This window comes from Vanacampus margaritifer, chromosome 2 (assembly GCF_051991255.1).
Source record: "Vanacampus margaritifer isolate UIUO_Vmar chromosome 2, RoL_Vmar_1.0, whole genome shotgun sequence".
Classification (NCBI taxonomy): Eukaryota; Metazoa; Chordata; class Actinopteri; order Syngnathiformes; family Syngnathidae; genus Vanacampus; species Vanacampus margaritifer.
In genome coordinates, this window is record NC_135433.1 from 28,776,357 (window position 1) to 28,802,560 (window position 26,204).

Genomic DNA, 26,204 nt, shown 5'->3' on the forward strand with positions numbered 1-26,204 from the left:
ATGGGTTACTTGCATACCTGTGATGGCACCACTAATGCTTCAAGGTACAAATATGTTGAAATCCAAGTAACATCTTTTTAGAGACGTCCCTGCTTATTTCAGCAAGACAATGCGCATTCACATTGACCATATTCGGCAGATGTTAAAACAGCATAAGTAATAAAAGAGTGTGAGTTCTAGAATGGAATAACAGCAGTTCAGACCTGTCCTTCATTCAAAATGTGTGGAAGTACAATACATGACAACAGAGACCTCGAATTGCTGTGTAACTTTACAAGTTGTACATCCAATAAGAATGGAAAATAATTTTTTCCCCAAATTTTTTTTTTTAGTAACTTCAGTTCCCAAACTTTCTGGGACTTTTTAATGGAAATGTGATAGTAGTAATTGGGTAAACATGTCCCAGTTTTGAAGGTAATCTGAATATTTGCACACACAAAAACAAATAAACAAAACGATAGTTTATTAAATACCTTCTTATTGAACTGAAAAGGTTGAAAAGGATTTTGTCAATAATTTTATTTAGTTTTTATTCGCGTCACATTCAGGTCATGTTTTACATGTCCACCTTAATTCGTTGAGGGTTTGTAGTAATTTCTGAAAGGTGTAAATTTTGAATAATATTCTCACAGACAAAATACAAAACCAGGTTTTTTACTGCAAATAATTTGATGTATACAACAATTGCAAAATGCCCATTTATCTACCCGACAACAATACTGAATGCACACATGGTATCATAGTAAAAGCTATTGCAGGTTCATCTATATTTGTGTATGCACAAAGGTTATTAAGGCAACACTGAAAAGAAAATGCAATTATTTAAATAAAGTCAAACTCAGTTCTATTGTTTTATAATAATATAATTTTTACATCACTTGAGCCACGCCATACCCCCAAAACATCCAAGCAGTGTCCGCTCTTTGTCATTAGTGACATTATAATTTCCTTGCGTATGATCGTCAACCCTTGCTCATTGTCTTACACCTCGAGTACAAATACATTCAAAAGAAATACATTTCAGCAGAGCTTGTCATGTACACACATTTTCAAAATGTCATGTATACAAAGAAAGTTATATATGTCCATTTTACACCGTTTCATGTATTTAAAAAAAATCAGGATATTGTTGGTACATCTAAATTTATGCCGTTTCACAAAAGCGCAATCAAAATGAGCACATAGCCGCATGACATTTTTAGTCATTTAAATACATACATTTAAAAAAGGAAAACATTTGAAGTGGGAATATCTTTTTATTATACAACCCACAGGCTAAATGTACTGCTTATACTTATACACAACACAAAATCACAGTTAATCACGCAAGCATTTAGATTCCCAAGCCCAAAATTTGCCCCAAAAAAAAGACATTGCCATGAGATAACAACATTGTCGTCAGCAAACATCATACTAATAGAATAGAATATACTAATATTTGTAAAATATTTTAAATGTGTTATAAAACCTATTTTTGCTGTCTTGATGCCATTGCATCATAAAGTGCCCCTCCAATGGGCCAAACATTGGCACTTATTTTATAGTTAAGCATTTCTGCAGAAAATAAAATACACACCTAAACAGACTCGGCAGTAATTGCACCACATCAGCGTTGATTGCATGATTCGTATCTGCTCAAAGCACGCATTTGCCAGGTTAAAGTTCAGGTAAAAAATAAATAAAATTGGACCGATCTTCTACTTGGGTCAATTTGATCCAACTTTGAGTCAATAAATGTTACTTTTAGTGTAAAACAACTCATAAATATTGGTCAGATCCTTTCCTTGAGTCAAAAAATTGGGTCATTTTGTATAAAACGATGCAGAAAGTTGGGTTAAAATAGAGTGGATCGGTCCATTTTTGATCCATAATTGACCCAACTGTTATTAGAGTGTAATATAGATTAGCAAGTTTTCACGGTCTAAAATTAGTGATAGAACATCATTTTGGGGTGCTGTTGCGTTGACGTGAGTGTGTAACGGAAAATCATAGCTTGGCGTGAGCAAGCTTGCTATGAGGACAGCTGGCAGCTGAATTTTGATTTAAAAACAAAGTAAAGACCTATATAGTCCAATATAGCACTTTCCCCTTAAAATCACATAAAATTAGTGGCAATTTTCTATTCTTCTAGTTTCTATAAAATGGCCTCAAGAGGGTGGACAATACTGGTATCAGACCCCGTCGCGAGTACCAATACCTCATAATAAGGCTAGTATCGGCACCGGGGGATACCATCCCTAGACATGAGGGCATGTTGATATTGGCGATGAAAAAGGGGCATTCAAAGGGCTTTTTTTTATTTTTACACATTGCTCTGATTAATGTCATTGAAAATGAACCCAAGTTCCATTTTCCTGATCAAAAAATATATCGAGCGAGCTTGTTGATGTATGATAATATACCGTCATGTTGAAAATAAGGTGCCTATATAACATTTTACTTGATTATACATTTAGGATAACAAGGCCATAAAGTAACAGTAGAACATTCTTCAACCACTTCAATTAAGATATCTGTATAGAATTTAATTTGTGGTCATTAAAAATTGCGGTAATAATAGTTTTGTTAAAGAAATATTAGAAATATAGTGTACACTTCATTTGATAGTTTTCTTTAAAACAGTTGACTGATATAATAATCTCATTTTATACATTCTATTGCTTTATTATTAAAAATGTATTTGTTGCATTTATGTCAAGGTGTCCCTAAAGTCTAGATACATTAGCAACTTTATTCTCCACTTATTCTACGTTGGTTTGTACATTTTTTGCGACAATCAAACAATAATTCAGAGTATAAGATTATGTGATGTTGCACCAAGGTGTGGTCTTCTAAATAGAATCTGATTCATAGATCAACTGATTCATCCGTGCCCCAATAATCAGAGGGCAGCAGCGTTGTGAGGGTTAATCAATTATTGTGAATGAGCTGGTATGACTTTGTCAAATGTAAAGCAGCCGTCAGAAGTTCAGCAGTTTCAGCAGTCCAGTATTTTTGTTCGCCAATGAAAAAAGTCTGCTGTGTTCACGTATCCAGTAGAGCTCGAGAAACATGTTGTTGAAAAATGATCATCAAACTCAACACGGCAGACAACAATTGTCATCAGTAGGTACTCTATGGGCTCTCAGTATGTTCTCTATGGCTTGTGACATGAATTCGCTAGGTAGTTTTAAAAATGTTGACAAGATAAATACAAGAGGATTTTCATCAAGGCCGTGGAGGGAAATAGCTCAAAGTTCGGGCTGCTGTACTGCATTTCCCAGAAAATAACATCTCCAGTGGTGATGCACGGCAACATTTGATCACGTTGTAGTGGATGCACTTCACATTAAGCTTCCTTAAAGGCCAACCCGAGATTTGGGGGTGGGGAGTGAGTCATGATGGGGCGGGGTAAAGTAGGTGGAGGGTGTGGGCCTGGACGGACAAACATTCCCTGTAAATGCCTGTTGGGATGGATGGGGTTGTCTTGAAAACCTTTCAGGTTTTCTTGGAAAAAATTGCCGCTTTCACTTTTGAAGACGTCGCTTTTCTCACAGAGAATGTGATCATTGATAAGCCCGGAATCTTGGCTGAAGTGAATATGCGAGGCGCTTTTTCTCCTCAAGGTGGACTCTCGGCTGGAAGATGCGGCCGACTGGCTGTCGGAGCTGCCATCGCTACTGGCAGCAGTGCCTTCCACGGGGGTGACCCGAATGGTCGTGATCGCCTGAGGGTGGTGATGGAAAGGCGGAGCAAATACGGCACTGGGAGTGAAAGGTTTGCTTGAGTTGGGATCCTGAAAATGAGACTGTGACTGATATACTACGTGTGGGAGAATGCTGTGCACGCCTTCTGCGACAACTTTGCAGTCCAATTTGGTCCCCGGTACGCCCTGCCGGCCATCCTGTGAGCCGGCATCCTGCGTGGAATGGCCGGTGTCCGAATTTCTGTGGAAATCGTTGATGTGAAAAGCCGGCTGTCGGAGCGATGGACGTTTTTCTGCTGGATTCCAACGCCAAGAGCCACTTCCATCAGTGCTTGGGGGTTTTACCACAGGCCTATTTGACTCTGGGTGAGCTTCAACACGGATTATGCTGCCGGTTCGTTCCAAACCGTAGCCTTGAAATGAAGGAGAAATAACAACAAATATCATTAAAGACTTTAAATCATCATTTGTCTGCGCACAAAGGTTGCCATACCATTCTTGCCAACTCTGCAATAAAGTCTGTATGGGAAAATCTTCTCTGCATCCAAATCACACAAGGTTGCGAAAGCTACAAAATGTAAACTTGGACGGGCACGGAAACGTTTCACTGGCAACACCTGGCCTTGAAGCTATGAGAGTATTTGAAAGGAATTTCTAGTGACCTAACAAATGTTCAGTTACAACGAGACTGATTCAAAATTTTCCCTAAATTGGGTCGCCTTCCAAGGTAATTTTAAACTAGGCTGTAGGTTGTGGCCATGGTTAAATCGTTTGTCTTAAGTCCACTTTTGTTCATTACATAAAAAGCAGAGTGCTGGGATTTTGCTCTTAATTAATTAATTAATCAGTCATGCATTGATTACTAATTTATGCTACAAGATGGTGCACTGTGCAAGAACAAACATAAGAGCAGCTGACAACAGAGATTACAAACCTAGAAGTGGTGGCAAGAGTGTTACCTGGAACAGAGGCAAAAAGGAGGCCTTTGTTTCTACCAGCAGTATTTTGGCAGGACAGTGAAGCTCTCTGTTCCTCCATCTATCTTTGAGGCTTTGGTAAATTGCAAAGCCAGCACTCATTAGCAGCTTCTGGCAAATAGGGTGAGCTGATTTTTGTCAAGGATTTGTTATGTGTGTCACTCGGGCACGGAACTGTCCATGTTTAATAAAGGAGTAAGACCAGAAAAAATTGGAATAGCATAAGGGTGGTTTTATACGTGTCTCTATTCTTGACATTCTGAAACAGTATCCTGCATAGAGGGTTGCTACTAATTCAAATTATTATGTGGCCATTTAACACACAAGTAAAAACAAAATATCCCAAACGATGTAGCCTAATATGTACAGTCAGTGCTCATCCACAATTTCTCAGCCTTGAAAACCTGCTGCAACAGGGATGGGCAACTGAAATAATGGAAGGGGCCACAATTTTTCATCAGCGCTGCTGGGGGGCCACATAGACCAAACACTTCCTAACCAGATAAATAACAAGAATGCAATTTCTATTATGGACAAAATATGTGTTGACCCCCGAAACACGCCCATTGAAATGCATTAGGAAAACTGGGCAAAAAAAGGATTTTTTGTAAACCCCCCAAAATATTAATATATATTTTTTTAAAGCTAATAAACCCCAATAAGAATTTATTTCTAATAAAAAACAAAAACAAAAAATACACATGAAAATATTTATTTCCCATTTAAATATCGAAACAAATCTAGGAAAAAATATTGGTGAAAAAAAAAATCACAAATAAGTGACTTTGCAGTGCCGAACCACAAGTATGTGAAGGTCCACTCTAGTTGAGGAATTTATAATTGTTATAATTGTGCTTTCATTGCGTCTTTGATTGAGTAGAGGGGCACGTCCTCCTGCGCCGCACCCATTTCTCATTCACAAATCAACGCTTTATGAGGACTGGAACTGCCGCCACTCCTCATTGGAGTATTGACCTTGCTACGTCCTCACCCTTTGTTTCCAAATTCCTATCGCTAGCTTCGTTTCTTGTTTCCAGTTTCTCACGTGAGTCTTTTGACACGTAATTTTATGTTGTTGTTTCCTCGGCTTATTGCCTGAGTGCTTGTTAACCACACATTGAGCCTTTCTTGCTCCGTAGTTTTGTGTTTCCTCAGCTTTACGCTTGAGTGATTGGTATCCACGTGTTGGTTCTCCCACGTCGCTTTTAGTTTATCCGCTTTATATAGCTCGTTTTGTATTTTGGTTTTTCTTATTTGCGTTGTGCGTTTCTACAACCCTCGGGTGTATTTTTGTTACTTTATTTTCCTTGCATAATTTGCAAGCGACTTTTGTTAACTGTTTTTCTCCTGGCTTCGTCCAGGACTTTGTGTCGTAGAATTCCGTTGTGTACAATTAAATTTGTCAATCCACACCCTTTGTGCGTTTGTGGGATCCACTATCCGGTTATTCCGGAAACTATTACAATAATCCCGCAAACTCTTACACCCCCCCCACCCCCAAAAAAACAAAACAAAACAAAAAAACAACAACAATAATTTCCCAATCTGATCATGTGAGATATCTTAAGGATATATCCTTAATCTTTTTATGTACACATTGTCATAGTAAAGTATGAAATCCTGCCACACAGCAAATATTAAATATAACAAAATAAGGAGTCAAGACATTTTCCCAATATTTTAAAGACTAACAGTAACAAACTCAAATATACTGCATGTCTGTTTTGGTCTATACAAAAAAATGTAAATAAAAGTAGAACTAGCAATAAGAAAAGCCAACGTTGTAAGGAGACAGGAGACGATAGCTGGGTTGATAAAACCGTACACTGTTCCTTGTCGGCCAGTAAGCCTACTAACCAGCCAAGAAGAATTCTTGAAAAGATAAGGAGGATTTATTTGTTGTTCATTTGGGTCTGTTATCTTATCTTTAACTGGTCTCTCAAATGTCTTCATTTCCAAGATGCGAAATATGAAGATGAAGCTACAATATATAAAATGAGTGCAGTTGAATGTTGAATGTCTTTTTGGAACACTTGGAGCACACCTGTACTACTATAGCTTTTTTTTGCGGTATGTATGATGGAATAAAATGGCAGCACCTTTGGACCTAACTGATTTGGTGGGAAGGATGAGTGTAGTCAATGTTGGTTCATTTTTAGGCCTGCTTAACTTTTTATTTGAATGTGCAGTAGCAAATCAATAAAGACGAGTTGTGATATGAGTCTTTGAGCAGTCCGTACCTTCCATTACACCAGTAGTGGAAGCTGGTGGTGATGGGTCCTGGTCCATCAGGGTTCTATAGCGGATGGATCCAGTGCAGCTGACAGTGCTGCCACTGTCCTCTGATCGAGAATTGAGCAAACCCTGTTGTTTTGAGAAAGAAATGACCTAGAAAGACAGATTAAGGTGAAAAATGACTTTGTGTTAGCTATGGTGTGATATTTAATATCCACTGAGCACAAATACACGCTTACAAACAAGATTCATGGCGTTTCATTGTTAACTTGCTTCTAAGTGTCAGAAAATGATTAACAGTGGACCTCGGCGATACGGACTGCCTGTGAATAGTGAGGATCTGTGTATAATTGGCGAATTTTTAAATATTTTTTTAGTCATGTTAAAATGCTAATTCCTCACCAAAAACATGACCGAAGTTGTGTTTTCCTCCATTCGCCCCTGTATAAGAAATGCTAGGTTATTCTGCTCTCCCAGCACCAGCCCCTCCCAACCTGAGAAAACGAGCTGTTGGCACGGTTTGACGTCATTGCGTGCGGCCCCACCCCCGCACCGCCTCTGCGGACTAAACGCACGCCCACTTTCTCTGAAACCTGCCTCCATGGGATAATGACAAAAGTAGCCTCTATCAATAAACATTCTGTCCAAATGAATTCAAAGCAATCAATTATTCTTCACATTTGCAATGCCAAAGTGCAATGAAATGACAATTGGCGGTCTTAAAATCCATTGGCTGACACTGACGTAAACTACAAATAAAACATTTGCGCTGATGAATTTAAATGAATGGATGGTGTAGTGGATAGTGCGCTCGCCCCCATCAGCAATAGGTTGCAGGTTCGTGACTTGCTATGGTGCTTTTTTCTCTCTTCCTTTCCTCTAACCTCTCTGCTCTCCTCTTCCACAATTTCTTGCGGCAAGGACCCGTTTTGTTTCAAATGTTTATTCAAGAATTGATGGCTTGTGTGACCAAACGCAGAGATAGCAACCCGTGAAATTTTGAGTCCATTTTAAAAATCGGGTTAAAACCTATGTGTATGTTTCGTGCCACAGGGGGAGAGGCGGGGTTTTACTGAACCGAGCGTTTGACTTCCGGGTAAGAAAAATAGCCACCGAAATAACTCATATTTCATAAGAAATGACATGCCGATTGTGTCAAAGGTAAGATTTCATCATTATAAGCTTATAGTTAACTGTGGAAGGGCTTAAAATATCATGGTATAGTCCCTTAAAAAAAAAATCCACAATCTGGGTAAAAAGAAAAGGTCAAGTCCTGTTCCTTTATTTGAAAAAATTAAAGCTGCTTAAACAGGAATAAAAATATCAGCATCAATCACCTGCATAAGTCGAGGCTGACCACCCGCACTGAGGGGTCTGCAGGGGAGGGTGGTCTTTTCCGCGACTCTCATCCATTTCTGTTTAGCAGACCCGACCACATCAAATGCGCAGTCTTCCGATTCACTCTCCTGATCCTTGATGGTGGAATTTTCCTCCTCAGGAATGTGAACGAGTTGGGAAGATCCAGGACGCGACTGAATAACCATTCTTGGTCCACCAGCAAAGCCAGTTCCTCCATTCTGGGTCAGGGGACTTTTATTGGCAATAGGAACACAGCTCGCAGCTATTTTTATATATGAGGCTGGGATGTGGGCTCCAGCTTCCTGGCCAGTGGCTGAAAGAAGGTGGCTGCCACTGTGGACCTCTGTATCCAAACTTATGGCAGACGATTCAGAGGGGTAGTGCAGCTGAACGTCTCTTTGAGGAGATAAGGACGCTGGTTTGATGCCATCCATCACCTGCAGGGACAGTTTCCTTTTGTCATTTTTATTCTTCCACTGGCTGAGGAGTTGCTTCGATCGGGTTGAGTCCATTGAGGTGTGGATAGAGGCATGACGTCGAGGAATGCGACACCCCTCCGATGATGAGCCACCATGGGACCTGGAGGAAGAAGCAAAACAATGTATATGTATAGTATATATATATATATATATATTGAATGGATACACATATCTTAGTAGATAATTAGCAGCAATTAAATTTAAAAATAAACTTAAAATTAGCGGTAACGCAGGATTCAGTGGTTACCTTGGCAACGTGCTGCTGCTGAAGTTTTTATCACAATTCCCCATTGGACTGGGGGGAATGATCATCTCCAAATCGGCATTGGTGATCTTCACATTGGATTGAGAAGGCTCCCGGTAGGAAGCGCTTCGTGTGAGAATTCGTTCTGTCTGGCCGGGGGACAAAGCGTGGGAAGTGGTCCTGATGTTGACCGGCTCTGGTTGGCTGGCTGTCAACATGTGGTGGCCCACTAGATCACAAGGTAAAGAGGTGAAACCGCTGGAGTTTAAACTACACAGTGCAGAAAATAAATAAAAATAAGAACAGAACTGCAAATAGAAAAAGTAGCAATATGGTATTTTAATTGTAGGTTTAGTTCCTGCTTTGAAACTGGTCAGAAATGAGATGAACTGAAGTGTGCCGTTTGTTGATGATCGGGATGATGTGTGTTATCTATCTGCATCAAATACACCTTTCTTTACCTTGGTGGCTGTTGCTGACTTCGGATTGGCAGACGCTGTGGAAAGAAGATGGGGGAGGCTTCCTTAGTGAGAAGGGCAGCGTTTGCATTTTGGACTTATCTTCGCCTGGTCGGAAACTTCCCACTGCAAAAATTCCCTGAATACAAATATACACTGTCAGTCTGATGACACGTGAGACACACAAATACATTAGGCTATGATGATGGTGATGATACATTGCATTGTGCTCAGCAATTTTTTTTCATTCATTTCAAAGTCAAAGTGAGAGAACATTGGGGGTAAAAAACCTCAATGACATTCATCATGTCCATATCTTGTCTCCGTAGTGTATTCAGTTGAATAAAGATTGAAAAGGATTTGCATTTTTTTAAATATACATTTTAGACGACATCCCAACCTCACTAGAATTTGGGTTTGTTTACTTTACAATATACATGCCATTTTTGGGGTCTCCAGAAAAGTGATGATTTTGGAGGTACGAGATTCCTTTGTGGTTGCTTGGTATATCGTTTTGGTGACCTTGGAAAAGACAGAAATCCAAGATGGCGGTAAGCAATGCCAGCCCGTTCAGGTGTTACCCTGTTGAATCCAATTTGTTGTTGATTGGATAAGTATTGTCTGGAAGTACATGTGATGTGGAAATAATACTGTCTATTTGTTTTGGCTATTTGTTATATTTTATTTCAAATTTGAGATTGTTGAACATTTGATGTACTGTGTACTGTCACTAAAAACATTAGACAGTGTGTCGTCTATAGCTAGCTAATACCATGTTTGCTATTATTTTCCAATTTTATATACACTTATATAGTCAATCACATTTGGTAGGCTTGTGTGTCAAATTTACAACACATATTTGTTTAAACTTTTCAAGCCTTTAAGAACTTTTGTCTCTTCCTTCACAAAGTTCTTACATTTTAAATCAGATCTGATCTCTTGTGTTATTTTGTTCTGTGAGCAGTACACTAAAACAAATGAAAACAATGATTTGGTGACTGCTTTACCAGGTAGGTAGCAACAGCTATCCCGAGGATCCATCCACAGTAGACATCAACAGGGTGGTTTCGGAACTGTATGATCCTGGTTAATCCGGCGAGGATGGCCAACATGATGAAAGAAAACACCAAGAGAGGCTTCAGCAGCTTTGTGGAGTCTGTCAGCACTTTGTTTAAATAGATCTGAAACACAGTTCAAAACATTTGACTTAATTCAATTTCAGGCGTGTACCATACATGACATGACATCCATTTCACTTATGAAAACATTATTTCAAAAAATAAAATAAAAAAATACTATAGGTAAGTGCCAATGAAACCGAGATATAATAAGTCACCTGGTAGGATTTGTACGCGTGTGTGTTTCTTTAAATGCGTGTGTGCACTTACGGAGACATAAACAGCTGCAAAGCCAGCCAAAGAGGCATGCTGGGAGGGGAAAGACTTCCTTTAAAATAAGAAGAATGAGTTATTAGTGGCTTCACCCGGCAAAAGGATATACTGTACACCACTAAATATTCACTTGTGGTTTGAATAAGGTTAAAATTATGTGGGAGACAATGACGACAGCACAATTCCATCTTGGGTAGTTGGTCATGTACTGTATCTATGACCACAACTACTATTTTAAATGCATAAAATGTATGTAATTTGACGTGTGTATGTGCACAGTGGGGGCACTGTCGCCAAAATATTTGCTCCACATCTTTTCACTGTGGCTCCTCCGCACTTGACCAAATGAATCTACCTCAGTTCTAGTGAAGGGTGGTTCATATGGTAATATTGTATTCTGCAGTAGCTCGGCCATCTGTTGTTGTCCAGCAGCAGCTTGTAGCTGCTAGTAGACAAAACACTTGGACAGTACTCTTCTAATTGCTGCATTTGCACTGGAGATCCAGCATTTTAGACATTACTAGGAAATAATTTAGTTACGCCTACTGTGGCCTACTTCTTTGTGTTTCTCAAGAGGAATTAGCTGTGACACTCAAAGATCTTTCAATAAGATGCCTGGAGGAGTGGTAAATGATCTTTCTTAATCTGTAGCACCCCTAAACCTCTGATCCTAGAATGGCCCCTTTTGTCAACCTAAGGCAGTTGGCAGCAATGCCTTCGTCACATCTCAGGTGAATTATTGATGTAGTGAACCTCTTGCCTATCAATGCGGGCCACCATGGTTGTTGATGGTTTGGTTTGCCACGTGGTTAAATGACAAAATGTCTACTCCGCTGGTTTCAGCTTGACATAGATGTATTTACTTACATTTTGTTTTAATTTTGTTCAAATACAGACAAAAAACCGGAATGAACACATGACTAAAGTATACTTTGTTTTTTTTCCTTTCCTCACTAGCAACTAGTGATGGCAAAATCGAAACTGTGTTTTGGTACGTACCGGAACACAGGCGGAACTTGTGATTTGAATGGCGTTCCTAAATCTGTCTCAAAATCAGGATGTCACGTGAAAGTTGCCTTTCGCGTTCCATTACGCCTCCAAACGTCACATTAACCCCTAGGCGTTATTGTGACCATTTGTTGGCTTTTTGTTGGTTCTGACCAAGCCATTTGAAAATAAAATACTGCCCACGGGTTAAGTGAACATGTTATCCCTTTTCTAAAATTAAATGCAAGCATTGCACTATATTAAAATGTCTTAAATCTAAAATAAATCCAACCTAAACATACTTCGTAAAATTGCCCTGGCTGCTGCTTCATTGACTTACGTAATAAAATGTCATCAATACTTTTGTATTCTGTCAAAACTTAAGATGGCCTGTCACAAAAAAAAAAAAAGCCTTTGAAATGTAGCCTACAGGTTTTGATTAAATGTGATAGCAACAAAAAACTAATTTGTACTTCTATATTTATTTTTGACGGGGTGGGGGTTATTCAGTTTTTGTTTCCCATGATATTATTTCTCTCTCTTATGGCGTCCATTACAATTACAGTATAGGCCAATTGCCAGTTGTGTAAATTAGGTGATGACAGACAGCCAATAGTTAGTTTCCTTACTGGGGAGCTGGCAACACTGATCTACTGTTTGATTGTAATATTTTACAACTGGCCACCAGATGTCGCTGTGGGGAGATGTTTCAAACGTTTCAAAAGATCGATTATTTTTGTGAATCCATCGTTTCAAATGATTTGATCGTTTCAATGTTCCATTTGTGCCATCCCTACTAGCAACACCTTAGTCTCATCATCCCATTAAGTAGATTTGTGGCAAATTGTTGCCACTGCTCCCCAAAGTGGTGGGAGGTTTAAATACACAAGTTCAATCAGATTAACACAGCAGAAATGGCTCGTACAACTGCAATGCAATTAATTTGGAATCAGAGTTGGCGAGCCCTGCCTTAGAGGGTTGCATATACTGCTTCTGTGTGTGCAGATCCGTCAAAACACAACAGCAATGCATTAATTGACACGAAGACATTGTCATGCACACAATACATCTAAAAGACAGTACATACAGTATACTCTTGTCTTCATCATTACCTTCCCGCAATGATGAGAATGGCGTCTTGTCCAGAACAAATATCATCCAGAATAAAAGCTTCATCACAAGTTGATATATTAATGTGAGTTAAATTGGGTTTGCACACATCCAGCCAGTAAGGTGTGTGCTGTCCAGTGGAGAGCTGAAAAATGTCAGTTATCAATGCTGTCACACTCAGGCCGAAGATATGGACACCTGCAAAGAAAGAATTAGAAGGACTTTATTTCATTGTAAATTATCTGACTTTGTCCATTTGACTTGAAAATGATTTGGATAATGATGTGATTGCACAATAGTCCATCTTCAATTTCTGAACACAACAAAATGGACCATCACCTTGAGGGACCAGAAATGACGAGAAAGAAATATACATCAATTTACCAGCTCACCTTCTTCACATCTTTCGAACCAAATAGACATAATTTAGGGAGTTATTTATCAAACATAAGTCTCTCACAAATACCCCTCTGCCTTTTGACCTGTTTTCGGGGTCACATCTTCCATCCAGCCAGCTCGACATGTCCAAGCAAGAGAGAAAGCTTGGAGCAACATATTAACGAATTGCTGGCCTCAAGTAACATCACCAATTATCCCCTTACCATTATTGATGATTAATTTTACCGATTTGACATGTCATCATCATTGCTCTCCTTTTTTTTTTAAAATATATATATATTTTTTGTATTTTTATTTATTTTTGTATGTGGGTGAAAATGTGTATGTGCGTGTGTGCGCGCGTGCATTCATTAGTTCACCTAAAACCTATAAAAAAAAAAAAAATCCCTTACCGTTTCCCTAAACCGAACACTTCCAGCCAGAGTCGTGAGGCTGTCAGGAAACCCGAGAAAGGACCAAAGAAAAGAAAGGAAAGTGAAATCCAGCACCGACCAGACACCACCCACCAGGCCACCAACCAGAGTCCTTCAACAACCCCAGAGACATCTAAATTTCAACAAATCAGGGAGACCTTAAGAGACCAAAGGAGAGACTGAGGAAAGGAAGGAAGGACAGACGAAGCAGAGTGAGATCCACAGACACCAGCCTCCACCGATTCAATGACCTGAGGAAGATTGCGTCTGAGTTTCGATAGATGCTGGTGTGGTGGATCTGGCGTGCATGAAAATCTCCACCAAAGAGGGGAGCCGGCGACCCCCGCCAGGACATAGCAAGCGCAACACCTCAGGAACCCCCAGGCCGCGGCAGCGCCAAAGGACGACCCCCGGGCCCCGCAGGGGCCACCGGCCGGAGAGCAAACCTAGGAGCAGGAGCGCCCCCCACCCCAACGCGGCCCGCGCCCCCAACCCAACGCAGCAGGACGGGGCACTGCAGGCCCGCCAGGAACCCCTCCGGCCCACAGCCCCCGCTCCCCCCCGCCCCCATCCACCCCAACCCAGCCCCAGCCGCCCCCAGGCCCCCAGACACCCCCCCACCCCCAGCTATCCCCCCCCCAACCAGCCACCCCCACCACCACCACCCCCCAAACAAGCCGCCCCTCCCCCCGACCCCTCAACCACCAACCGGCAGCCCCCCAGTCACCGACCCCCAGATCCCGGGGATCCCCCGCACCCAGGCACCGGCGCCAAAGAGGGGCCGGGCAGCGGAGCGGAGAGGGCATCCGCGCCCACCCCATCCCCCACCGCGTGGAGGGACGGAACACCGGGGGCAGAAGGGGAGATGGGGGCACCGGAGGACGGGCGGCACCCCCGAACCCCAGGCCCAGCGGGGAAAGGCCCCGGTCGTCACTCCAGCGTTCTTAGTGAGAGTTAACCCTGTTACTGAGTTCGCCAGCTCGCCGACTGGCGAACTCTACCCCTAAACCTTGAATGTGACCCCACCCAGTGTATATACAAGTGTGTGTGTGTGGTGCATTAAAATTGGGAGCAGGTGAGCCGGAGCAGAGGGAAATGATATCCCCATGCTCCAATCCACCCGCCTCCCAGGCATGTCAGTGAGTGTATGTGGTGCATTAAAAAAAATAAATGGGGGGGGGGGGGGGGCACGGACAGGGGACCGCAGCACTGCTCTATACTGCAGTTTGCCCCAACCAATGCCCCCCCCCCACACACACAGTTGTGTGGTGCATTAAAATTGGAGGGGAGTTGTAGGGCGAAGACGGTGTTTCCACCCTACCCCACCCCCCCTAAAGTGTGTTATGTGCCCTATATGTCTATAAAAGTGTATTGTGCAAGTGTATTGTGCAAATATAGTGCAGTGAGTTAAGAGGAGCGACCAGCGGGCCCCCCCCCCCCCCCCCCCAACCGGGCGGGGGCGGGAGGCGCACCCGCCCACCAAACCCCCATCCACCCCACCGGGACCCCGGCGGGCATATGGGACCAGCTCGGCGGGGCGATAGGGCTCGCCCCACGCATACTGGGCCCGCCCGAGGTGCCAGGAGGTCCACCGGAGCGGGGCGGGCACAACACCAACCCACCCGCCCTCCCGGCCCCCGGAGCGCTGAGACCCGGGCCACGGATGGAGCCCCCGGCCCAGGGGAGGGGAGGAAGGCGGACAGGGGAGGGGGAAGGGACAGGAGGCAGGGCCGCAGAGAGAGGGGGAGAGGAGGAGGAAGGGTGACGAGGGAGAAGGGACAGGGGGGCGGAGGACGGACGGGGAGAGGCGAGGAGGGAGAGGCAGCAAGGGGGAGGAAGAGGGAGGGGAGAGGGGACCACAGGGGACCACAGGGCACCCCGGCGGCCCACAGGCCCCGAACCGCGTCGGCGGGCCCAGAACGACGGACCACGCTGGGGCGGCGGCGCGACGGACCACGCCGGGGCGGCGCCGCCCAGGACACCAGGGAGAGCCCCGCAACACAGCACCCCCCAAGAGACCCAGGGAACGGCCAAGACGCAGCCGCCACCCAGCAGCCAACAGAGGGGCAGACCCGCCCACGCCCAGCCAGGGGGGGACAGCACCTATAGAATTAACCCCCTGGCATGCAGTGAATCCGAATATTAACCCTTAGTGCCCAATGGAGGTGAATCTGCTCGATCCTGTTGGCAGCAACTGGGTTCCTGACTATAAAAACACAACCATTAGTTACAAATTGCCAAATACAGAAACATCAATGTAAGTTATCACGATGTGGTGGCTCTCGCTAACAGGCAGAATTAAGTAACCAGAATTAGGTTAAAATATTCTATATACGTAGACCATGTTTCTATAAATTTTGATATTTGGTTTTTATTTGAGGCAGATATTTTTTTCCATTAAAATGTGATTTATGAGGAGGTTAGACCATTGGTCGATATTCAGAGTTTGTCTATTTTTCCAGTTAACAAGGATTGTTTTTTTTGCGATAGTAAGGGCTACAAGTGTAGATTGAAATTGTTAATGTGGTAAGTCAGTTGTTGTTAGGTCACCTAGCAAACACAAGTTTGGAGATAGAGGTATCCTACAGTCCAAAATAGCGGAAAGTTTTTCTAAGATTTTAGTCCAGAAATACATAACCATAAAGCATGAAAATAAGTGTCTGTAGTGTTTTGTAAACACTGGAAACAAATGTCGGAGTCTGAGAGTCCCATTTTCTTCATCATATATTGAGTAGTGTATGTTCTGTGAATAATTTTATATTGGATAAGTTGTAAATTTGTGTGTTTTGTCATTTTAAATGCGTTTTCACAAACTTGAATCCAAAAGTCAGATTCCGGTGCTATAGACAAGTCTGTCTCCCATTTCGAGATGGGTAAAGACATTTCATCAGTATATAAAAGTAACTTATATATTTTTGAAAGTTTTTTTGTTGTTGTCGGAGAAAGCTTGTTAATATCTTTAGCTAAAACAGGCGGTTGGAGCGTACCCCGAAGTGTTGGAATTTGTTTCTTTATCATATTTTTAACTTGTAGATAATGTAAAAAAAATAATTTTCCGTAATAACATACTGACAATCCGTAACAGTTGACTGCTCTGGATATGCTGAAGTTCAGCAGGTGGTCTCAGGCGAGGGGCAGGGCCCGAATGTTACTACTGCTAACTCCCATTTAATATGAGTGATTGTGATTGGTTAATTCTGAAAACAGTCACATCCCTAGTAATAAGAGGGTGTGCACACTTGTGCAACCACATTATTTCAATTGTATATCTTTACTTCCCTTAGTCAAAACACAAAACGAAACAATTTAGTTATGTGTCACATTAAGAAAATATATTTTTTAATGATTTACAGCAGGCTTCCCCAATCCTGATCTGATTCCTCAAGGGCCGGAGTTCTGCAGGTTTTAAATGTTTCTGTCCTCCAAACACACCTGATTTATATGATTAGTTCATCAGCAAGTACTGCAGAAGCCTGATAACGACCCTAATCTTTAGAATCAGGTGTGTTGGAGGACAGAAACATCTAAAACCTGTAGGACTTTGGCCCTCAAGGACCAGGATTGAGAAAGCCTGATTTACAGTATCTTAGTCACATTTTTTTATCCTTCAAAGCAACTTAAACAGAGATGTGTCAAGCTTTTATCCATCCATCCATCCATTTTCAGAACCCCTTATCCTCACTAGGGTCGTGGGCGTGCTGAAGCCTATCCCAGCTGTCTTCTGGTAGTAGGCGGGCTACACACTGAACTGGTTTCTAGCCAACCACGGCACACAAAGACAAAATAACCATTCACACTCACATTCACATTGACAATTTAGAATGTTCCATCAACCTACCATGCATGTTTTTGGAATGTGGGAGAAACCGGAGTACCCAGAAAAAAAACCATGCAGGCATCGGGAGAACATGCATACAAATTGCACCAAAGAAGGCCGGAAACCAGATTTAAACCCACGATCCCTGCATTGTAAGGCGGGTGTGCTAACTAGTCGGTAACTGAATGTTCGGTGGGGCCTAACATCAACAGCTCTCTTGAAACCCTTCAGATGCCCCTGACTTGTGCCTAGCAACTGAATCCAATAGGTTGGGGACATCCATGAGAATGGAGCCCGAACCACTATCAGTCTACCACACAACACCGGCCTGCCCAGCCAATAAACTTTTGTGGACACGATGACATCTGACGCATACCACACCCAAACCGCATAGCCCTATTGAGCAGACAACTCCCCAAACTGTATCTTTGCTCATAAAATGCAGGTAGAAGTTGCCAAGCTTTTTTATTTCTCATCTCTGACTGTTGGTGAATCAAATCATCACAAGTTGGAGCGGGTAAACATGGCCTCCCACCGACATGCAATCCGCCAGTTGCCCATGCCTGGTTCAAACCCAGTCAATCATTTATTTGTATTTTATGGTTCATTGTAATTTGTAGTCATTGAAAAAAGACATATAGTATCCTGCTGTAGGTGTTTTCTCACCGATGAAGCGAACAACTCTGCGAATGTAGGAGTTGAAATTACATCCTGCTGCACTGATATTTGATTCAGTCTGCATAGTCGAGGACCTCCTGGATAGATAGCAGAATAGAACAGCCTCTCCTATGAGAATCTAAAAAAAAGGGAGAACAAGAAAAAATAATAACAAGAGAAAATAATAGTGTGCAATGATTCATTGGACAGCATTGCATCAAGACTATAATGACTACTTATGATGGCTAATGTTCCAGATATAGCTTTTTCAGTCTATTTGTGACAAAGATAGAACGAAACTGACCAACTATAGAAAATTGTATGCTGACCAACATTTTTGGGTTGAATTTTTGTATTAAAATATAAATTGGCCTTCCTGCTATTTAGAGAAGTAAAAGGTACCGGTAATCTATCAGCAGACAAGAAAACGGCGTTGGGGATGGCGATAGCAAAGTCAGAAGTGGTAAATCCAGGTCCAGAAAGTAAAAACCCTGCCACAGTTTGGCTTTAGCCCCAAGTGTTAGCTTGCTAGCTCCCTAGCTGGTGCTCGTTTGTCAGCTAGGGAGCTAGCTAGCTAGCATCAATGGCTAAAGCCAAACTGTGGCGGGTTTTTACTTTCTGGACCTGGATTTGCTAACAGGTATAACAAATGAACAAGACACAATTATGGTCCAAGCACTTTGCCTTTCGCAAAGGTGAAGAAATTATTTATTGATTATAAATAAGTCATTCACTGTTTCATCAGTGACCCATTAAGACACCAAATGTGATTTCACACGACAACGCCGACCATCCAGGCTAGCAGTGTTCCCACTACGGCAGTTCAAGACTACGAGGATGTAAGACTCATTGGAGAAAACCCACGCACAGTGACAAACTCCACACAGGAGGCACAAGACACACAGAAGTTCAAAACTGACTTGCTGTAAAGCAACAGTGCAAAAAAAAATAATAAAAAAACAATAAGAATAAGAATACATTAAAGAAAGAAAATATTACATTTTATTAGCTACAAAAAATATCTACAAATAAATGGGAATGTAGAAAATAAACATTAACAATCAAAAACAAAAAATATAAAATAAAATAAAAAGAGCTATGCTTGTCAATGCAGAGCCCAAATAAGACCATTCTACTCACAGTAGCAGTGGGAATGGCAAAAGCCAAACTGAAGAGCAGTGGCAGGGGACAAACTTCTTTTTGGGGTATGATGTAGGGCAGAGAAAGACTTTTGTCACTGCAGCTGTACCCAGAATGCACTGGCTGGAAAATATCTGTTAGCTCCAGGAAGTAGAGACTGATGACCGAGAGGGCTAAAATAGGTATCTGCAATAAAGACAAATACAAAGAAAAACAGAAATAAGAAATTATTTTAATTTAACATAAAATGGTGGAATCCAGAATACCCGGAGATTACCCACACACAGGCAAAAGGAGAAAATGCAAACTCTACACACTCCACATTGGGACGCACACCTCTTAAATATAAGACACACGTGCTGCCTTGTTATTATTATTATTATTATTATTATTATTACTACACAATTGCACTTTTAATCTCACAAACCAGTGATGTGACAGTGTCACTTACTAACAATCTGGCACTTAAGAATTTGAAGTGAATGATTGGACCCAACTGGGATCCGTTTTGTTGTTTTTTTCTGTTCAAGCCGTATTGGTCAAAAATGTGGTGGCGTCTTTCTGTCCACACGAGCAGAAGTGGAAAAGGGGAGATTACAGGCAGAGTAAGCACACAAACTTGCGTAACGGAGAGACAAAAGAGTGCAGGGGGGCATAGTGAGAGTCAACCCGGCACAGCAGCCTAGGTGAAAATTGAGCACCAAAAAAAGTCAGATTTGGACACAAGTGAATCAGTTGGAGGGCAGAGTGCATACCTTGCAACATATTGGCCAGGCTCCACAAACAACCTATATCAGGATTATGCATACTGTTCACCCATTACTTTAGTTAGAGGAGAAAAGAAACAAGGGAACCTCTGTTAATTAACAGGCAAAAGTCTCTTAAAACTGTTGCTGCTCCTACAATAGTTCAACAAAACAAAAATATTATAGTACAATTTTTTATGGTCCTTGTGTTGATATTTTACAGTTTTTTTTGGTAGCCTTTTGTGTATGTGAATTAACAAATTGTAACCCTAATATGTTGTCGTTTCCCGGAGGCTGGGTAAAGGCGGGCTAAAAATGGTTTCAAGTTTATGATGATTTTCTGGGGTCTTCCTGCTAAATAAACCAACACGGCAGGACAGGATTCGTGCACGTCTCACTTTATTCCAAACTCTCTGGAACGAGACTCGCTCAGTTACACCTCTCTCTCTCTTTCTCTCGCCTTATGACATGCGCAGTACACAAAACAAAACACCTCGGTATGAAACTAAAACACATAACCAAAAGTAGTAATAGTCCACAAAACAAATTAGTAAATTGCAAGTCAATAAAAAAATACATATTTCCAAATAAAAAAAAATACATATTTCCAAATTTAAAAAAATACACATTTTCAAACGTGTTACAGTCTTCCCATGCTACGAAATGAAATGTCCACATTTCAAATAAAAACAAAAATACACATTTCCAAACAACGTGTTACAAAATCAATATAAGTAGCATAATTCAATATACTGTATTTTTTATTATTATCAGTAATTCATTTTAGCCACTTGGTTAGCAAAGCCTAAAAAAAAAACATTCTTAAAAAAGAACCAAAATTCCCATCACTGTGCAAAACCCAGTATGATATTTTCCTGTTTAAACAGTTGTAGTGCGGCGTGCATGGATACAAAAATAAACCTAATTCAGTCCGCTTTGTTGCCTAGCAGCCGGTTAGCGGGTAGGATGATCTGACAGAGTGAGATATAAAATGCGGACACATAGCTACTGAGAGGCGAAACAGAAAAATCATCCATACAAAAACAAATAAATGGGATATATGACCAGACCACAAATAACTACAAAATACTGACCTACAATTCTGTACACACGCTGCTTCAATGTCCTGAAAACATTGGCTGAAATCAGTGCAGCTTCTGGACGGATGTGCTTGTACCATTTTGACCACTGGACTTGTGGCAACGTCAAAGGCGACAAGATGGCCATTAAGCTCACATCTCCCACATTACATTTCCTCTTCAGAATTTGAGCTGAATACTTTAATTTTGACTCCCCTGATTTGTTGCATTGATGCACATGCTTCATCAAAAAGACAGAAACGTCACTGCGAAGTTCATAAAGTCTCAGTCATGTTTTCCCACGAGGCAACCAGCGTACGTCTGTGTGAAGCAACAGCTGTTTGTGTTCTGTGCCGCTCGAATGACAAAGCCGCTCCAACTGTCTGTGATTCAAAGGCCGAGATGTGATGAAATTGATCATTTTAACAGCATAATCCATCAAAGTCCTTAATCAGCACTTGTTCTCTTCCTAGCCAGTGCTTCGCGATGAATACACATTAAATTTATATTTAATGTTAGGATTGACCTTTTTTACATGTCCAAACAGCCCCTTCACAATTTTCACCATCAGTATAGATTGGACTGCAGGTTTTCCATTAAAAATCATGTTCTTTGAAAAAGCTGTCCTCTAACAAGTCTTCCACGGTGCAATCATTTATTTCATGAAGGCTCATCAGCATTCCCCCAAAAACACCTCAGCGTAAAATAACAGAGCTGACCCCATTTTTCAGATATTCTCCCTTTCTTGCATGGGTGTTAATTGTGTCTTTGCAGTGCAAGCATGCTACATATCATCATTGTCTAAACGGCAAGCAATGTATGTCACGCTTATTTTTCTCCAGTTTGAAAAAAAGATTATTACCATAAGGCTTATGTACAAATATAGCACAACTACAGACACACAAAAACTCACTAATTCATCTTTTTCACAAGCCTCATTGTCTGTTACTGTAGATGTGTAATCTTTTGAAACGTATGCCTCCGAGCGATCTTTTATGCTCCTTGTCCTGTCTTGATGGGATAGGGAGGTAAAACATTGTTATACAAAGCTTATAATAAAGTGTTGCATTGAGCAGCATAATTCATACTTTAACGGCTATCTTAAATTTTGACATAAATCAGAATTGGCATCGTAGAAATATACCTTAATTATCATCTGCTCCAATTATTTTGTTCATTAGCCAAGACAGTTTAAATAAATAACAAATATTATTTGTCATAAATAAATAACAGATGTTATTATCATTTAACTCATTCGCTGCCATTGACGACTGTAGACGTAAAAAATTCATGTGAACTATTTCTATTAATTTAAAAAATTTTTTTTTTATGAAAACCTAGAAATACATTTTTATTGTACATTTATAACAAATTTGTGATTAATCGTGAGTCAACTATTGAAGTCATGTGATTAATTACAATTACAAATTTGAATCGTCTGACGCCCCTCATTTTTTATATATATTTTTTAATTAGGGGCGTCAGGCGATTCAATTTTTTTATTGTAATTAATCACATGACTTTACTAATCAACTAACAATTAATCACAAATTTTATATCTGTTCTGAATGTACAATAAAACAATTCTAGGTTTCCATGCTTTTGTTAGCAAAAGTGGAAAAAAATGTTAAACTAATAGAATTTTACATCTATAGCCGTCAATGGCAGTGAATGAGTTAATTAAATTATTTTCTTTCACAATAATTGCTATTATGGAGAAGAAGAAGAAGAAGAATGTATAGTAGTGTCATTATTGTATGTTCTGAAATAATCTTTTTTTTAAATTATTATTGCGTTTCTTTTAATGGGCCTGCTGTTTGTCGTATAGTATAAAAACACTCAAATAATTAAAAAACAACAACAACAAAAACAACAACACATTACTAATACAATTCAAAGCCTTCAAAGAAAATTAGTTATTATTGTCCACAGGGTTTACAGCTGGTGAGCCTGTGGAAAACTTGGCCACAAAAACACAGGATGTTTTTGACAAAATTGCACCTGTTAAAACTAAAAATGTAGGGAATCAAAAGGCTCCCTGGAGAAATGTTGTGGTCAGCATGCAACTAAAGAGAACGTGGCGCCAGGCACAGTGAAGAAAAACTCAACTATAATGATTCATAATGACATCAATAAAGGAAAACTGAATGAATATAAGAGAGCAATTAAACAAGCTAGACAATGTTATTTTCTCTCTAAAATTAGAACTGAAAATACAACACAATAAATTGGTTTACTCCACTGTTGACTAATTCATGAATCCACCATCTACACCCCCATGGGAAATGCAATTTAACTCATTCTTCAATAAGAAAAATCAGTGCCATTAGACACGGCATCAATACACTAAGATCCAAAAACAAACCTGTACTGTCAACTACAAACCCGACCTATAACTGCCTAAATTGACAGACCTAAAACATATGATTGGTCAGCTCTGATCCTCCACCTGTTGCTTGGATCTCCTCGGAACCTAAACATTTAAAACAGTTTTGGATCTAGTTAGCTGGTCTTCGACATCATACTAGTACAGAAACCACTCATCAAAGTTGTGAACGACCTACAAACACATACTACCCCAAAATATCCATACTCTTTTTGCTTGACCTCCGAAGCCGCTTTGGACACAGCTTACCATACAGTTCTACTGAAAAGGCAAGAATGATGGGGTGGCTTAACCGGTCCAGTTCTAAACTGTTTCAAATCTGACCTACATGACAGTCACTACATCTATCTACATTGGCGATTTTGCATCCAACACTAAGAACATGAATTGTGGGGTCCCTCAAGGGTCAATTATTTGCCCACTGCTATTCAATCTCTATATGCTTCCTCCTTCTCAAGTCATACGCGAACATGACATCAATTGCCCAAACTATGAAGATGACTCAGAACTTTACTGTACATTTCACTTCATCCTGATAATCCTCGAGTACCCCTATCCAGCCTGTTTTTCATGTCTCCCACAAGCAACACAGGTGTTTCAAACGATCAGCTAATCAGCAAGCTCTGCATGAAGCAAGATAACGATTCTCAGCTGTGTTGGCTGGGGAGACATGGAAAACAGGCTGGATCGGGGCACTCGAGGACCGGGGCTGAGAACCAGTGCTCTAATATAATCTATGGATGTCAAATGACTTTCTACGACTATACAAAGACAAATAGAAATACTCCTATTGGGTGCACAGGCTTGCAGAATAAAAATTGCAACACGTCTCTAATGCTTATCTCTGGACAAAACGGCAGCATAAAATCACACCATCGCAGTGATCAAAAACAAATCAACTTCTGAATGGTTTAGAAATATCAAATAGTCAAAAGTCTGCACTTGAATCCGATTGAAATGCTGTGGCATGACCTTCAAAATTGCAATTCTGCAAGGAAGAGTGGGCAAAAATATCTTCACAGAGATGTGAAAGACTCATCAAGAAAACACGTGATTTTCACAGTTGTTGCTGCTGAGGGTGGGCCAAGCAGTTTTTAGGTTTAGGGGGCAAGTACTTTTTCCATACAGGGCCGTGTAGCATTGAATCCCCCCCCCCACCCCCCCTTAAATCACTATTTAAAAACTGCAATGAACTTGCATCATTGCATTGCACCTTCTTGAACTGAGCTGGACTGAATCGAATGGTTTCACTTTAAAATGAATATATCCTTGATTCATATCACACCCCATATAAACGAGGTACTGAATTGTTTTTATTGGGGAGATGCACTGCTGCATTTCATGTTTACTTGGGTTATCTCTCTGATATTTTTCTATCTATTAAGCTTTCATAAACAGTAAATGTCCTGTGTGTGTATGTGTGTGTGTCTGTGCATGTTTGTGGGTGTGCGCGTCTGTGTGTGTAATAGTACGGAATATAAATCAATATAGTGACTATTTTTGAGCAAACTGACTCAACGGAACCTTAATGAAGGTTCATTTAACCAAACACAAATGTAGCCTAACTGTTTTCCTGATTTAACAAATTGATAAAATAGTTGAACCACAGCACTGTTTATGATAGATAGATAGATAGATAGATAGATAGATAGATAGATAGATAGATAGATAGATAGATAGATAGATAGATAGATAGATAGATAGATAGATAGATAGATAGATAGATAGATAGACAACTAACCTCTACAAAATAAAAACATGGCAGCAGCGTAACGCTGTCCTTTGTCTCCTTTCCAAATTTCAGACGTTTGAGGGTAGTCATTCCGAGCCGTTGCTGATCTCCCCCGTTGCCAAGAGACAAGGAGCTGCACTTGATACTTGTGCTAATATTGAGACAATTCTCTCGTTTTCCTGCAAAATATTGTCTCTCGCCTGGCGAGATGATGACCTGATGCTGACGCTTGTCCTGCGTTTCGGCTTGGTTGTCCTAAATGCGTGTATCTGGCGCTCTACCAAGGTTCAGTATGATCGGCATGACGTCCTCCCAAATTCAAACTATTATCAAAAAGGAGCGCGGTCCCTCAAGTCCACTGTTCAAATATGGAATGTCGAAATCGTTACACCCCCGGCTCCGCTCCGCTGCAATAGATCGGGGTGGCTAACTTGCGGCTCGCGAGCCACTAGCCCCACACATGTACACGCACACGCCTACACGCGCTCACACACGCGCGCAAGCAGGCGCGAATACGGACACGTACAGCCTGCGCTATTTTATTCGTCCACGACTCCACTTGAATACAATTAAAATACACACACGTGATTACAGATATATACAGTCCGTGGCAAAGCATTTGCACTCTTCTCAAATTTTTACACTGAAAAAAAAAATGGGGAGTGATATTTACTTGAAAAAGCTTAAAGGTTGATGCACTAAAAAATTATACGTACATTTTACTAGGAGTATAACTAGAATTTCTAATTCGAACTAACTTTACTAGATTTTTTCAAGTAAATATAAATCCCCATTTTTTCAGTGTACTTTTTTGGGCATAGTTTTCCCACTCTAATGTTTTGGATAATAAAACTAATAGACAAAATAACTAACAAAACATAAAGTGCATTTTCAAATGTTAATTTTCATT

At 40.8% G+C, this 26,204-nt stretch overlaps 1 protein-coding gene across 2 annotated transcripts; it reads right to left on the minus strand.

Moving 5' to 3' along the window:
* Positions 1-341: 341 nt before the first annotated feature.
* LOC144044650 (phospholipid phosphatase-related protein type 4-like) lies at positions 342-25,770 on the minus strand. Of its 2 annotated transcripts, none has more exons than XM_077559188.1 (11): positions 25,304-25,770; positions 19,352-19,537; positions 18,221-18,350; positions 12,928-13,123; positions 10,826-10,883; positions 10,445-10,618; positions 9,441-9,576; positions 8,983-9,208; positions 8,235-8,835; positions 6,903-7,050; positions 342-4,098 (listed from the first exon to the last, which is right to left on the minus strand). In XM_077559188.1, exons 1-11 carry the CDS (start codon positions 25,382-25,384, stop codon positions 3,329-3,331), a joined length of 2,706 nt encoding a protein of 901 aa, XP_077415314.1. In that variant the 5' UTR covers positions 25,385-25,770; the 3' UTR covers positions 342-3,328. The 2 variants fall into 2 exon arrangements, with proteins under 2 accessions (XP_077415314.1, XP_077415315.1); XM_077559189.1 differs by lacking the exon at positions 25,304-25,770 and adding an exon at positions 21,192-22,332 and having other exon boundaries at positions 343-4,098.
* Positions 25,771-26,204: the final 434 nt, after the last annotated feature.